The 12,861-nt window shown below is 41.4% G+C and overlaps 1 protein-coding gene across 1 annotated transcript in view; it reads right to left on the bottom strand.

The window, feature by feature from the left end:
* LOC119460043 (phosphoacetylglucosamine mutase-like) overlaps positions 1-10,995 on the bottom strand; it is a 39,275-nt gene extending 28,280 nt beyond the window's left edge. The window contains exons 1-3 of the mRNA XM_037721393.2: positions 10,861-10,995; positions 9,801-9,871; positions 4,101-4,230 (exon numbers count right to left, since the gene is read on the bottom strand). Coding sequence (XP_037577321.1) covers positions 4,101-4,230; positions 9,801-9,871; positions 10,861-10,961 — 302 coding nt within the window. The 5' untranslated portion in view covers positions 10,962-10,995. The remainder of the gene's footprint in view (positions 1-4,100; positions 4,231-9,800; positions 9,872-10,860) is intronic.
* Between the last annotated feature and the right edge of the window lie 1,866 nt (positions 10,996-12,861).

Raw genomic sequence — 12,861 nt, 5'->3', positions numbered from 1 at the left:
GTGGATGCGGGCAAGTGATGGAGGGTGGTAAGTGGTGTTGTGCTGTTGGCTGCATAAACATCAGCCCTCGTCACCCGCACACACAGTTTGAGCCGATGCCGATCGCGTTCAGCTGAGGTTAAGCGTAACACAGTCTCCGAGTTTGTGGGCCTTCTGCTGGCGGACCTGAGCAGCTGACCTGAAGCTAATTAAGCCATTAGGATGAAGAAAATGCTTCTGTAGTTCAGTTTTGACCGTACAGATTTAGAATAAACCATTCCTCATATTGTACAGTGCACACGCAAAAAGCTAAGCGACGACACGACGCGCTATCAACATCCGTACGTTGCTGTTCTCGAAGGCAGCCAGATGCACTCGCCGGCGCTTTCCTAAATTAAATGTGACTGCATACATGGGTGTATTTTTACATAATAATTGTTGTGCTGACTCATTATTTAGCTTCTGAAGTGCACTGTTTGCCTCGTATCCCAAATGGGCAGCAAGCGGAGACTCTTCGATACCGCAGCATAAACAACCACCTCGTTCGGCTGCCAACGGTGTCACATCGGCATTCCTGCGCGAAAACCATGTGTTCTCTAAATAAACGATCATATGCACAATGTCCTCAACTGTGTCTACTTACGGGACACATTGTGTGCATGAAGAGAATACGAAGAATGATAAGTAGGCAGCATAACAACACTCCCGTATATACAGGCTCCCGCTCGCTGTTTTCGAAAGTGTGTGGTCGCTCATATCAGTGCGACTCAGAGTGATGCAACGGTGCTTACATGCACAAAATCTGTATGTTTTGCTATGTTCTGACATTAATTGATGTCACCGATGAGTGGCTAGCATTATATCTAAAGCAAACGACGAGCTGGCTGTACCTGCTGATGTAAACAATGCACCATATCGGTGCTTTGGACTGTCAGCTGCGTTCTTGCGGGATACAAATGCGGAAAGTTGTGCTCAACATCTTACAGTGAGTATGCAAAGCGCTCCCCTGAGAAGGGGTAGAACACCTAAAATAGCAAGCAGCATGAATAAAATCAGTGGTTAGGGCTATGCTTGGTATTCATGTTGCAGCGCAATATGTTGCGTATGGGCGCTGGCTCTTGTGGTGGCGGGTCAAATGCGAACGGCGATTCGTGGCTATTGAATTTGTCAGAATCATAGCTGTCACTGTCTGACAGGTCCGAAGAGGTGGTGCAGCTTACAATGTCACCCGAAGATCCAGCGCGGTCACGAATCAGCTGTGCGTCTGCTCTTCGCCGGTTTCGTTCGCCCCTGCGGACAATACCGGCATGCTTTGCACGCCTTCCTCGCCGGCGGAACACTCATGACGTCACACGAAGTGGTTCGCTCAGCTGCTTGGTCAGGTTTCAGTATCGTTTTCGCGCTTTTTTGCTTATTTAAATTATTTTCGAATTTGCAGAACTACTATCAGACGCGTGACGCATGGTCTCGTGAACCTAAATATTCCATTACCTTGTCATGGTCAAAAAATCGCCGGAGTTACCCTTTAATGCATCTGCAGTGTTACAATGTATGTTTAAAATGCTTCTCATCAATACCCTTAAAAAAAAAGAAATAGAAATAGTTGCTTCAACTTCACAAAAAAAAGGGGGGCATGCTGAAAACTAACCATTCTAGTTGGGACAATTCATTCTTACTGCCTGCAGCATGCATTGTGTCCTGTTCTACAGTTTTTATTACACAAGAAACCACTCTGCACAGACACCATTTCCAGTTTGTGACCACTGTTACTTCAAAACTTTGCTACAAGAAGGTGCAGTCATGTTTATCCTTACTATACTGCAGACAACTGATAAGTCTTTTGTTGGTTTGGTTTTTTATGCCATTTTTCTTTTTTATTCTTGAGGGTAGGTTTACAGAACCTTCCAGCTCCCCTAGGGCTCACTTAAATGCCACCTGTTGGAAAATTAGTCTGCCGAACAATGATCACCGCATCGTGAAAACATTTTGGCCTGAAACAGCCCTCAAGGCTTACATTTATTTGGTTTTGTGCATTTCAGTTCAGGGGAGTACAAACACAACCAGTTATATGAGCAAAATTGCACAAAACATGAACAAATATCATTACTGCAACAAAAAGCATCCTTTGCTTCGAGGTTTCAAAGAAGGCTTGTCATTAACAGCGAAAATATTTCAGCAAATTTCTTCCTCCTTTGCAAGGTTTTTTTTAGTACGAGTGAATCATAAAATGAATCATAGGTTGAAACAATTCCTATGTCGCTGGCTAGTACAGGATGAAACATATGAAGCTGTAGCAAGAAGCTTACATATCAAGGACTATCAAATGTGATATCTTGTGGCAAGGAACCTCACACGTCAATTCTCTGGCTAAGCACATGATGAATAACAGCAATTGCGATAAATCTGGCACAAAAATTTCAAATACAATTGGGTCAAAAACATCTAAACAACATGTTACAACAATATGAAGACCCCCCATCCTAAGATCTCAGTCTTCTGATAGCGTAGCAAAAACAGCCAACCCAAGCCAGATGCAGGGCTTTTAGTTCTCATGCAGCAGGCATGCTTTAAAGATACTGATGTAGTTGTTGATGAGGCTGTCAGTGAAAAAAGTAGCTTCAATAATTTGAATGTAAACAGCAGTAAGTGCCTATATTTTATGCTTAGCTCCTTCATAGCAAGATATGCTTTGCTATTGAAATTATGTCCACTAAGAGCTATTTTTCCCCATTTACTCTTCTTTCTTTCTTTTTATTTCGGCAGGCAGAACAATACCCTAAAATATCTCCTACATGTAAAAATGTTTCCAAGAAGCCTCCCACAATAGGAAAATGATCCTGAGCCTTCATAGCAAAAATAAAGAACCTGCCAGAATTGACTCTTCCAACTAAAACGCCAGACAATCCCAGAACTTCAGTGCACTCTGAGGGGCTGTCAGAATTACACTTTAATTCATCCTGCATACCTGGCAACCTGTGAACTATTAAAATTCATAAAATGACGTGGACATGACACCATGTCGGCACAAATTTTTTAAAGCTTGCCCTGAAACAAGTCCCCTCAGGGATACATACAGACTTACGATTTACCTTTAGAAGCAGCACAAGAGCAGCAACATACCTGGCACAGTGAATAGTGACAACCAACACACTGTTTTTACATTACAGTGACTTTTTCAACAACTCTGGTGTTGCTGATAACTTCCTTGAAGCAAGAACCCCTGTTGCGTCCTTTCACCATCAGAAGATTAATAACAGAAAGCTTAGAGACGAATGAGCAGAACTTCTTCGTGAACAGAATTTATTTTTTGTAAAAGTTGACACACCATTCATAAACTCTTAAAATTAGTCCAAAATCGTAGCCTTTATGGAATATTCGGGAGAGTTGGCAGGCATGGTTAAAGTAAGTGCAGAGCAAGACAATATATACGGATACAGTACTTCATTCAAAGCATCCTGGAGAATTGATTAAAAAAATTAATGCATGTGCTGTACACAGCTTTGCTTCAGAGCCACTTAGCAATGAATAATCTGCCAGCCACACTTCAACTGTTGTTGCTCTTTTGAACTTGATCATTAGGCAGAAAGTGATTGCACTTTAGCAATGCAACAAGCACACCGACTTTATTATTAACTGCCGAGGAACTGCAGAAAATACAGAGGGAGTTGCACATAACTCTCATTTTCTGAACTCATAACATCCATGCAGTCCTCCAAGTTTGATTAACACAGCTTTGCACATATCATCCGTGATCCGCTCTCAAGGCTGTAGAGATCTCTCATTTCAGCATGGTATAGCAGGCAATATACACAAGATATGTGAATACAATGGTGTGTAGCCAATGCATTAATGTCAAGATATCCCTATAGGCACCTAAAGTAAAACTGGCGAAGTCCAATAATCTATTCTTTGATGTTCAAGACTGACTTTCAAAATATGTCTACTGCACTTCAGTTTTCATCTACAAATTTGAATATAAACAATGAATGCAGCAATTCTGAATGAGGTAAACTGCAGCTGCATCAATGACCATGTTTGTGCACTGACAATTTTTAAATACTACACTGCTGAACAACAACAAAAAAATGAACCAAAAAATGTAGAAAAAAAGGGCAGCTTACTGGGCATTGGCCAGCTCAGTTGCCAAAATTTCCCAGTCCGTTTCCATCATTTCACCCATAGGGTCAATAAGCTTGATGCCATTGTCATCTTCCGGATTGTGGGATGCAGTGATCATGACACCAATAATGGCTGAAATTCAGTATACACATCCGAGTACTTAAGTGCAAGATAACAAAGGGCAGATTGTCATACAACTGAAAACTTCATCTCAAACAGCTGGCTCCTTTTCTTTTATGTATTACATTTGCAAAGTTCACCATCATCATGACCAGCCTGATTAACCCTTCACACGCCAAGGACGAGCCTCACTTGTCCAGGGATATCTGTTCGTCTACTGAGTGCCACAGACGAGTGGTAACCACTTCATTTTGGTGCGAATGCTGCACTATTAAATGGCACCAATTTTTAGAAAAATTTTTTTAGGGAGCAGTTGGCACAAACGAAGTGGAAGTATGCTTCCCCCCGAATTTTAGAAATGAAAGTGCAACACACAAAGCTTCACAATCATTTGTAACACTTCCTTTTGATGCCGTAAGGCAAACCCAATAAAAAAAAAAAAACTTTTTCATTGCTGGCATCGGTGTTTTCAGGCATTTATTCCCCTAATTTCACCTGGAAAGCTCACCAGAGTTGTATTTATCGCCTGAACTTAGTACTAACAATTGCCAACATTTTAGAGCCTCTGCCGACCACTCTCACGTGGCTTCAGCTTGACAAAAAACGCTTTGCCCAACGGCTACTCTGCGATTTCCTTTCCACGCCGTGGCAGCAAGAATATGTCACATGGAGGATAAGAAAAGCACACTTGAATTCTGTTTTATGAAATATAACGCTTCATATAGACTGTTTTCTTGGCCTTGCCTATCTCCAACTCAAAACCGTGAAAATATAGTGGCCAGTAAAAGGCACCAGAAAATAGCAAATGAACTGTGGATATTGCAATACTGAAAGCTGTTCTGAATGAATCGGTCATTTAAAAAATTTTAAATTTTGATGGTTTTCTAAAAAAAGTTGGCACGAAAAGAAAAGGGTTAAGTCAAAAGCTTCTTTCATGTCTCCAATTACTCTTGTCTTGCATCAGCAAAAACAAGCCTGAACTCACAAACTTTTTATCTCATTACTATACATATTTCTCTGTTGCCCTCAATTGGGTTTCCTTTCACTGTTGGATCCCCTAATTATCTGCCCTAAATATTGCTAGATCTGCCCAACTCAAATCCATTTTAATGTCATGTACTTCTGTATGATCAATAGTCCATATTACTGTTCTCTTACTGTTACACCTATCACTTTGCTTTTCAAAGATCACTAGTAAGTAAACATATTAAGTCGTGTACAACACAAGCAAGGTGCTGTGCATCACAAAATGAAACAAATGTCCAAGTCTAAACTATATTTCTGATCGAATGAAAGGAAGCAGGGAAGGGGGAAAAAAAAACAAGCATAAAAAGCACAATGTCTAAACACACATTCATACCAATTTCCATAATGATGATTACATTAGTGATTTCCTTTTGTTTTACCTTTCAAATGAACTATGATGCAAAACAGGTGTATCAGTTGCAATGGAATGTGATGTTTCTTAGCACATTAACCAAAGGCGAGTGACAATGAAGTGCAGGCTTTACTTGCTGCTGTGCTTTTTCTCATGCTTTAGCTGCTTTCCGTTTCTTGATGCTGGTATCAGTACATATATTCCGGGTATTTTTGCAAAGACTGCCAAAGGTACTTGAAATCCCTTGTGGCAGTTAGCACAATTCAAGTCCTTGAGCTGGATTACTCAGAGGCCAACATTACTTGTGTAAGAAATCAAAATGCATAGTAAACTAATTAACAGAATTGTACTAATTAAGTTTGACCTAATATTTTACGGCAGGTAATGAAATTTGCCAATTGTAGCAGGCGAGTTTGCAAGGTGTATGCGCATGAAACAAATTCCGAGGATGACACCAATTTCGATATGCTCTGTCAAACTTGTAGCAAAATGCACTGTTGTTCCACTTACTATTTCGATGAAACACCATTCTACGCATTGAAGCACAAAAGTTACTCGAATTCTGATGTATATTGTTGCACACATTGGGGATAAATATCTTGAAGCTCGGGTCATCCCTCAGATTCGTTCTAAATGGCTACACCTGCGAACTCATGGCTACGATTTGCAAACAGCAATATGTGCCAAGAATTAATAAAATTCTAATTGGTGAAATTTTGTTGATTACTCAATTATGCATTTTGATTTCTCCTGCACGTAATGTTCACCTCTGAATAATTCATAATCCACTGCAGTAGCTCCATGGCTATAGTGATGTGCTGCTGAGCATGAAGCTGCAGGTTCAATGCCAGCCACCGCGGCTGTATTCCAATAGGACCGGAATCAAAAACACTCATGTACCATGCATTGGGTGCACAATAAAGAACACCAGGTGGTCAAAATTATTCAACAATGCATGCCTCATAATCAGATCATGATTTTGGCACGCAGGACCCCGAATTTAATTAATCGAACAATCCAGCTCAAGTGCTAAAATTGTGCTATCTGTCCCAGATCTAAAAAAAAGAAAAAAAGATGGCAGTCTTCACGAGAACACCCAGTATAAATTTGCGACTAAGTGCAATAAACAGTTGCTAGCCACGCTCCGTCCCTGTTTTTCTTCTTTGCACAGTTTGTTCCTATGGTAGCCAGATATCAATCAACATCAACTTGTCAGAAACTTGCACTCTTCTATTCATTTAGACTAGCTAGAAAAGTTGGACTTCAAAGAGGAGAAAATGAAGTCAAGCAGTCAGATGCAAAAGCAGGCTCTGTGCAAGAGATATAAGAAAAATACAGAACTACACAAGGATTTAGAAATTGTATAAAGCAGTATACTGCATTATAAAGCACGTAAAGCCAACAAAATACAGACACTATGGCAGTTAAACATGCACAACACTAATTTTTAAGCATATCACACAAGCATCTGGCTTATATCAACTTGAATGAAGCACATTCAAGTACTTGGCAATTAGATGACAGCAGCATTATTTTTCCAAATGCAAATTTGTGGAGAAACACTAGATTAAAGATACGCTGTGGAATAGGTCACTGTATGGGATTTTACATGCTTATTCTGTTGGCTTTTCATAGCATAGCTGCTATTAAGCCCGTTTCACACGGTGCGATTTTGTCTGCGAATTCGCACTTGCGAATTCGCAGCTGTGGGAAATAGGCCGCCGGACCCTTCGTGCATGCAATTTTGGGATTTTTGGCGTTCTGAAATTCTCTGCAAAGACGCAGATGCAGTGGAAACAGACGACCAATAGGAGGCAGCTCGTTTTGGTTTTTTTTTTTCATTAACTACGTTAATACAACTTTCAGGTTTATATATACAGTTTAGAAACATTGCAGAGTCGTTATTTCAGCAAAAAAAGTTGGTAAAACATACACCGAACAATATAGGAGTTGGCAAACCCTGTGCTACAAGTACGCAAAAAACACAGCTGCCATGGATTCATGTGAAACGTAATTGCGAATTTCGCATTTGCGGAAATCGTAGCTGCGAAAAACGCACTACAACATCGCACCATAACGGGCTTTATAACAACCTTGCTAAATTGGTCAAGATACTAAAATCACTTTAACCCTTTGTATCCCAGGTGCCACGTTTGTGGTAGTTTTGTTAATTGTTTTCTTATCTCGAAAATTAAATCGCATAACCCCTAGTTCCTAGTTGCCACAAACGTGGAAGTCGATGCTTCCACTTGCAGTGGAAGTCGATGCTTCCACTTGCAATTTCTAAATGTCGCTACGGGTACAACACAAGGGCGTTTCTTGTCTTGCAAACATGGATTCCACTTGCAGCAGGCTGATATGCTGAGTGTGCAGCTTTTTCTTGCTTCTGTGTGTTTATTTCTTCTAATATAAAGTAGAAAACACCGACATCTTCTATGAAGCCTGCGGAACACGCTTAGGTAGCTTTATTATTGTAACATTGGTCGTTGCTTACTTTTCGTAAAGTATAGGCGTGCATACACGTTTGTGGCACTCAGGACCATGAGGTTCCGTTTTGTAGATAAACAATGATAAGTGTAACGCTGTTTCTAGTGCTGTGTAATTATGTTTTTTCATTCGTCTGCCGCAAAGTAACTTTCGCGCTTGTTGTTAGCTGCCATTTTAGTTTACATTGACGTCTGAAAAAAACTTTTTGATTATGCAGGTAGCGCCTAAAAGAGGAGCAAATCCAAGCAATTCTCTTTGAGTCTGAATATCCAAGTTGGAAGTGACAACGAAAATTTGGAGGGAACTGATTGCGACGAAGAGTACACTCTGCCGCAAAGACAGTCGCGCAGTGACAGCAAAGCTCTACAGACCATGACCATGCAAAAAATATAGCACTTGGTAAGAAAGGACATCAACATCAACTGCGGTAAAGAACAGAATTCTAAGGCCAACAGATGGCTTGGAGAAACTGAGAAGCCCTTTGAAGATGTTTGTGAAGCTTGTTGATCCTGACATATGATTGGGATCCTCATTTTTGAGTCATACAGTTGCGCTTGATTTCACGCGTTCGCAAGACGGCATGCCAGAATCGAACACAGAATGTATTGATCTTTCACCCCCATGGTTCCTTCAGCGGAATATTCACCAGAGGTGCCAGTCTCGGGTAACGCCGTATAATGTCAAAGAGATGCCAATGCTATAAAACCAGATAGAGCTGTCTGTGAAGTATGACAAGTTGGCCACTGGCATGTGAAAGTGGCTCAAAAAAAAAAAAAAACATGTGCAAGGGTGCTCATGCACAAGACACACCTGATTTTTCAGCAAAAAAATGTTCAGTTTAGTTGTGCGTACATAATGAAAAGAGCAACTGTTTTGAAGTTTTCTACACCTCCTAAGAGTTGCTAGGTATCAAGAGCTGTTGTCATATTTTCATCTGCTCATTCCTGGCTGCCACATATGTGGCAGTAATAAAACTTCTATAACATGTATATGTATTTTTGTGCGTTTTTTCTGGTTGATACTTGGAACAAAAACAGCCAAAAAATATGAGTTTTGGTTACGTGCACTATGTTCAATGCCCGTGGGAAACAAAGGGTTAAGGAATGCTGATACAGCAGAACTCCATCATAGTGAATCTGTCAGTAATAGGCTAAATGTTAGCTCTGTAGGAAGGTTTACCACGAGAGTGCTATCACAGCAAAACTGTGATTCTGTCATCAGCACCAAATGAAAGGTCTGCTACTGCATTAACAAATGACCTGAATATGGCAACTTTGATGCAATGACACTAGATTTATGCAATAGGGCACAATGGAAGCATGCAAATCAAAAATTTACTTATTGATTGAATAGTACATTATATACTTCATATGTTGAAAGTAGCTGAAGTGAAAGCACTGCCACATAACACTGCATTTTCTACTACTGCCAAGAGCTCGATAATGAAAAATTAACCACCCTAGAGAGTGCTTCTGGTTGTAAAACCAGATCGCTGATGCTTACAATAATGTACTACTGTACGTGTTGTGCTCAGCTGTTTGCAACAGCTCTTTATTCTTCCATGTTAATTTTTTTTAACTTTTCGTCACAATTTAGTCAAGACTGATGTTTAGGTTTGCTATAAGCACATTTCTATGTGAAGTTGCTGCCACAGGGTTGCACTGTACCAACAATGAGACGTTCTGTGGGTACAGAATGGTGAAGAATGGCTTCGTACCTTTTTTGTATTTCGAGCGCAATGCAGCAAGAATACCCATGCGAAACATGCATGAGCCCAAGATTTCTCCTCTGTAAAAATAATGAGGCGTTTAGTAGCAGAGTACCCATTTGCTTCAAAGTAAAAAAACATTCAATGAAGGAAGTAGAAAAAATATGATCATAGTCAAGTTAACATTCCCTGCCGGTGTTAAAATGAAAGCACTACGCCTGACCCCAATTTTACATTCCAGCGTTACATTTCAATAACATTGCCACTCATCAAAGTACACTCACAAGGTGAGGTTTGCACTCGACCCACACAAAAAAAAAAAAAAAAATCAAGAGAGCAGTAAAATTACAAGAACACTATGTAACCGGCGACAAAGCGAGGTTTGCGGATATGTCATATGGTTTAGCTGGGCCCAAACACAGGGAAAAAATGCAGGAGAGCGAACAGATAATATGCGGCCTGGGGCATCGGCCCGAGTGGTCAAGATAGGTCGTGCAATGCAAGCTGATCACCGCTGAGTCAAGCAGCAGATTACAAAACGCTGATCTACTCTGACTATAAACTGGGCGAAACTCCGGCATTAGTTTGCGTAAACCCAGCGTGGAAGGAGAAAAAAAATGCAGAGTCGCCCACAAATCAGCCCGCTCTCCCCTTTAGCCAGCTAAAAACGGCGTAACGATCTCGGCCTCTGTGGGATGACAACCAAACCTTTAGAGGTGTGGCTCAAATAAGGTATAAAAAGCTGAGAGATGCGAGAATACTAATGAGAGCAAATCACTTCCCTAGGCACAGTCATCCTGGGGATACCAACACGCACATACGACGAGCTAGAAACGACATATATTCTCGAAATGGTTCCAAAAACTTATGGCGCTACTGTATAACAAAACGTCATTCGACATGTGCTGTAGTCGTTTGGCACATTTATTACAGCGAATTCGCCCATCGACGACAACGCTCTGCCACGTCTATTTGAGGGACCGGTTCTCGAGATCCACAGCAACCTCTAGAACATGAAACGCTCCTTCCGGCAAGCTGCCAAATTATCACGCCCCGAGCTTTAACTTACTTGTCTCGAATTCCGGCAGTCCCATAGTGAAGAGGTTTTGCAACGGACTTTGGGTAATTTTGAAGAGCAGTTTTGACAGCTTGCTCGAAGAAGAGCGCCATCTTGACGTCAACGTGATTCCCTAGCGGGAAATTCTGCAGGAGAAAGAAATAGCTGAAAGATGGAGAGATTGGCATAGACATTGGCATAGAGATGGGCGCGGGTGGGAAAACGCAACAGCGCGAGAAAACCACAAATCAGTATCAAAATGTCTGATAAATGTAACAAAAAAAAATGATCACGGACAACAGAATAAAAGACACGGACAGGCGCACATTCGCAACTGATTTTTCTTTTTATTTTTCCCGATGCTTCACTTATATACCCTCAGGCTTGCATACAAGAACATGAGTTAACCTGATATAGAAACCAAGCCTAATCACATCTTATGAAACTGGACTCGGAGAGAAGTAACGACGGAACGCTTACACACTAGTCACCAAATATGTACATCGCCTCTGCTAGTTCCCGTGCCACTGTATCTTTACTTTTCCGTAATATGGATGTGTTTTCCAACAAAAGTTCACACGTGCACACTTTATCCTATGGTGGTGATTTAAAGGAATCTTATATACACAACACCGACGGAACATTTATTCAAAAAACAGTATGTGTGGTTCTTTACACACGGCATTTTTTACAGAAGTCAGCCGAGCACAAATACGAGAAAGTATCGGGGAGCCGAAAACACTATATATCGGTATCGGTACATCGTACCTAGAAACTAGAGTGTAGTAGACCATATTCTAGTACACTCTACTAGAAACCACATTCTTTAAGGAATGAGCCACCCTGTGTAAACACGGAATGACAACAGGACGCGCTTTCCGTTTCTTTTCGCATTCTTCCGAAGCATTGTAGGCTCACGCCGAAATTTCTTCAACAAAGCTTCGCTCACCGAAGCGAACAAAGAAGTAGGTAAGCCCGCCGAGCCAAGCCTAGAAATCTGCAAATTAAAGCTTAAGTTTCCTGAATATGGGCCGGGACAATACATATAGTTTGTGCCAATAACTGTAAGCTAGAATTGGCAATAGCTCGTTTGACTGTTTTCGAATGGGCGGAATGAAACGGCAAACATTCTTTCTCTGCACGGGGGCGGTACAGCCAACAAACAAGGTCTAAAAATTGCAGCTCGTCTAAACTAGGAAGCTCATGGGTAAACTTGAGCTCTTGTCCAGCCACTTTAAAAATGTCAAATACGTCCATAACACACTATGTAGGCAATGCACTGTCCTGTTGTTTGTTCAAAACAACCAAAAAGTCATCTGCATACCTGAACACCTGCAAACATTGTCCTTTAACAAAGCGGTTCCCAAGTGGTGGTCAATGTTGGCAAGGAAAATGTTGCCGAGTGTGTGCGCTATCAATCGATCAAGAATGGGACAGGTTCGCATTTGGCCTTATCACTGCAAAGTGTGCCAAAGAGTGTGCACGTGTGAACCTTTGCTGGAAAACGCATGCATATTACGGAAAATACGGGAACTAGCAGAGTTGTCGTCGCGTCTCTTTACGAGAAAGAGTTTAGTTTCCTTGCTGATATATATAGATGGGATTAGGTATCATTCATTCAAATAACTTTATTGAGTGTCCTGCGATTTGGTGTGGTGGGCCTAGACCCCGCCTAGGCTTCGGCCAAGGGTTGTTGGCCCTTGGCGGCTTCCTCGGCTCGCTGGACGGCCCAGAGTTGGTGCTGCAGGTCCGAGCTGAGCAACGCAGACTCCCAGCGCGCGCGGAGGCTGTCGCTGTTTGAGGCTGCATAAGTTTGTATGGGTGTTCTGTGGCTGCATCCCTTTATCGTGTGTTATACCGCACATTTCCCATAGGATATGCTCTAGGGTGGCTCTAGAGTCGCAACGTCTGCACTTGTCAGTCGTGTATAAATCTGGATGTATTATGTGCATGATCGCTGGACTCGGATAGGATCTGGTTTGTAACTGCCGCCGATCGACAGATTTTTTTTTT

The sequence above is a fragment of the Dermacentor silvarum genome, chromosome 1 (genome assembly GCF_013339745.2).
Source record: "Dermacentor silvarum isolate Dsil-2018 chromosome 1, BIME_Dsil_1.4, whole genome shotgun sequence".
Lineage (NCBI taxonomy): Eukaryota > Metazoa > Arthropoda > Arachnida > Ixodida > Ixodidae > Dermacentor > Dermacentor silvarum.
This window is presented reverse-complemented; position numbering and strand designations above follow the sequence as displayed.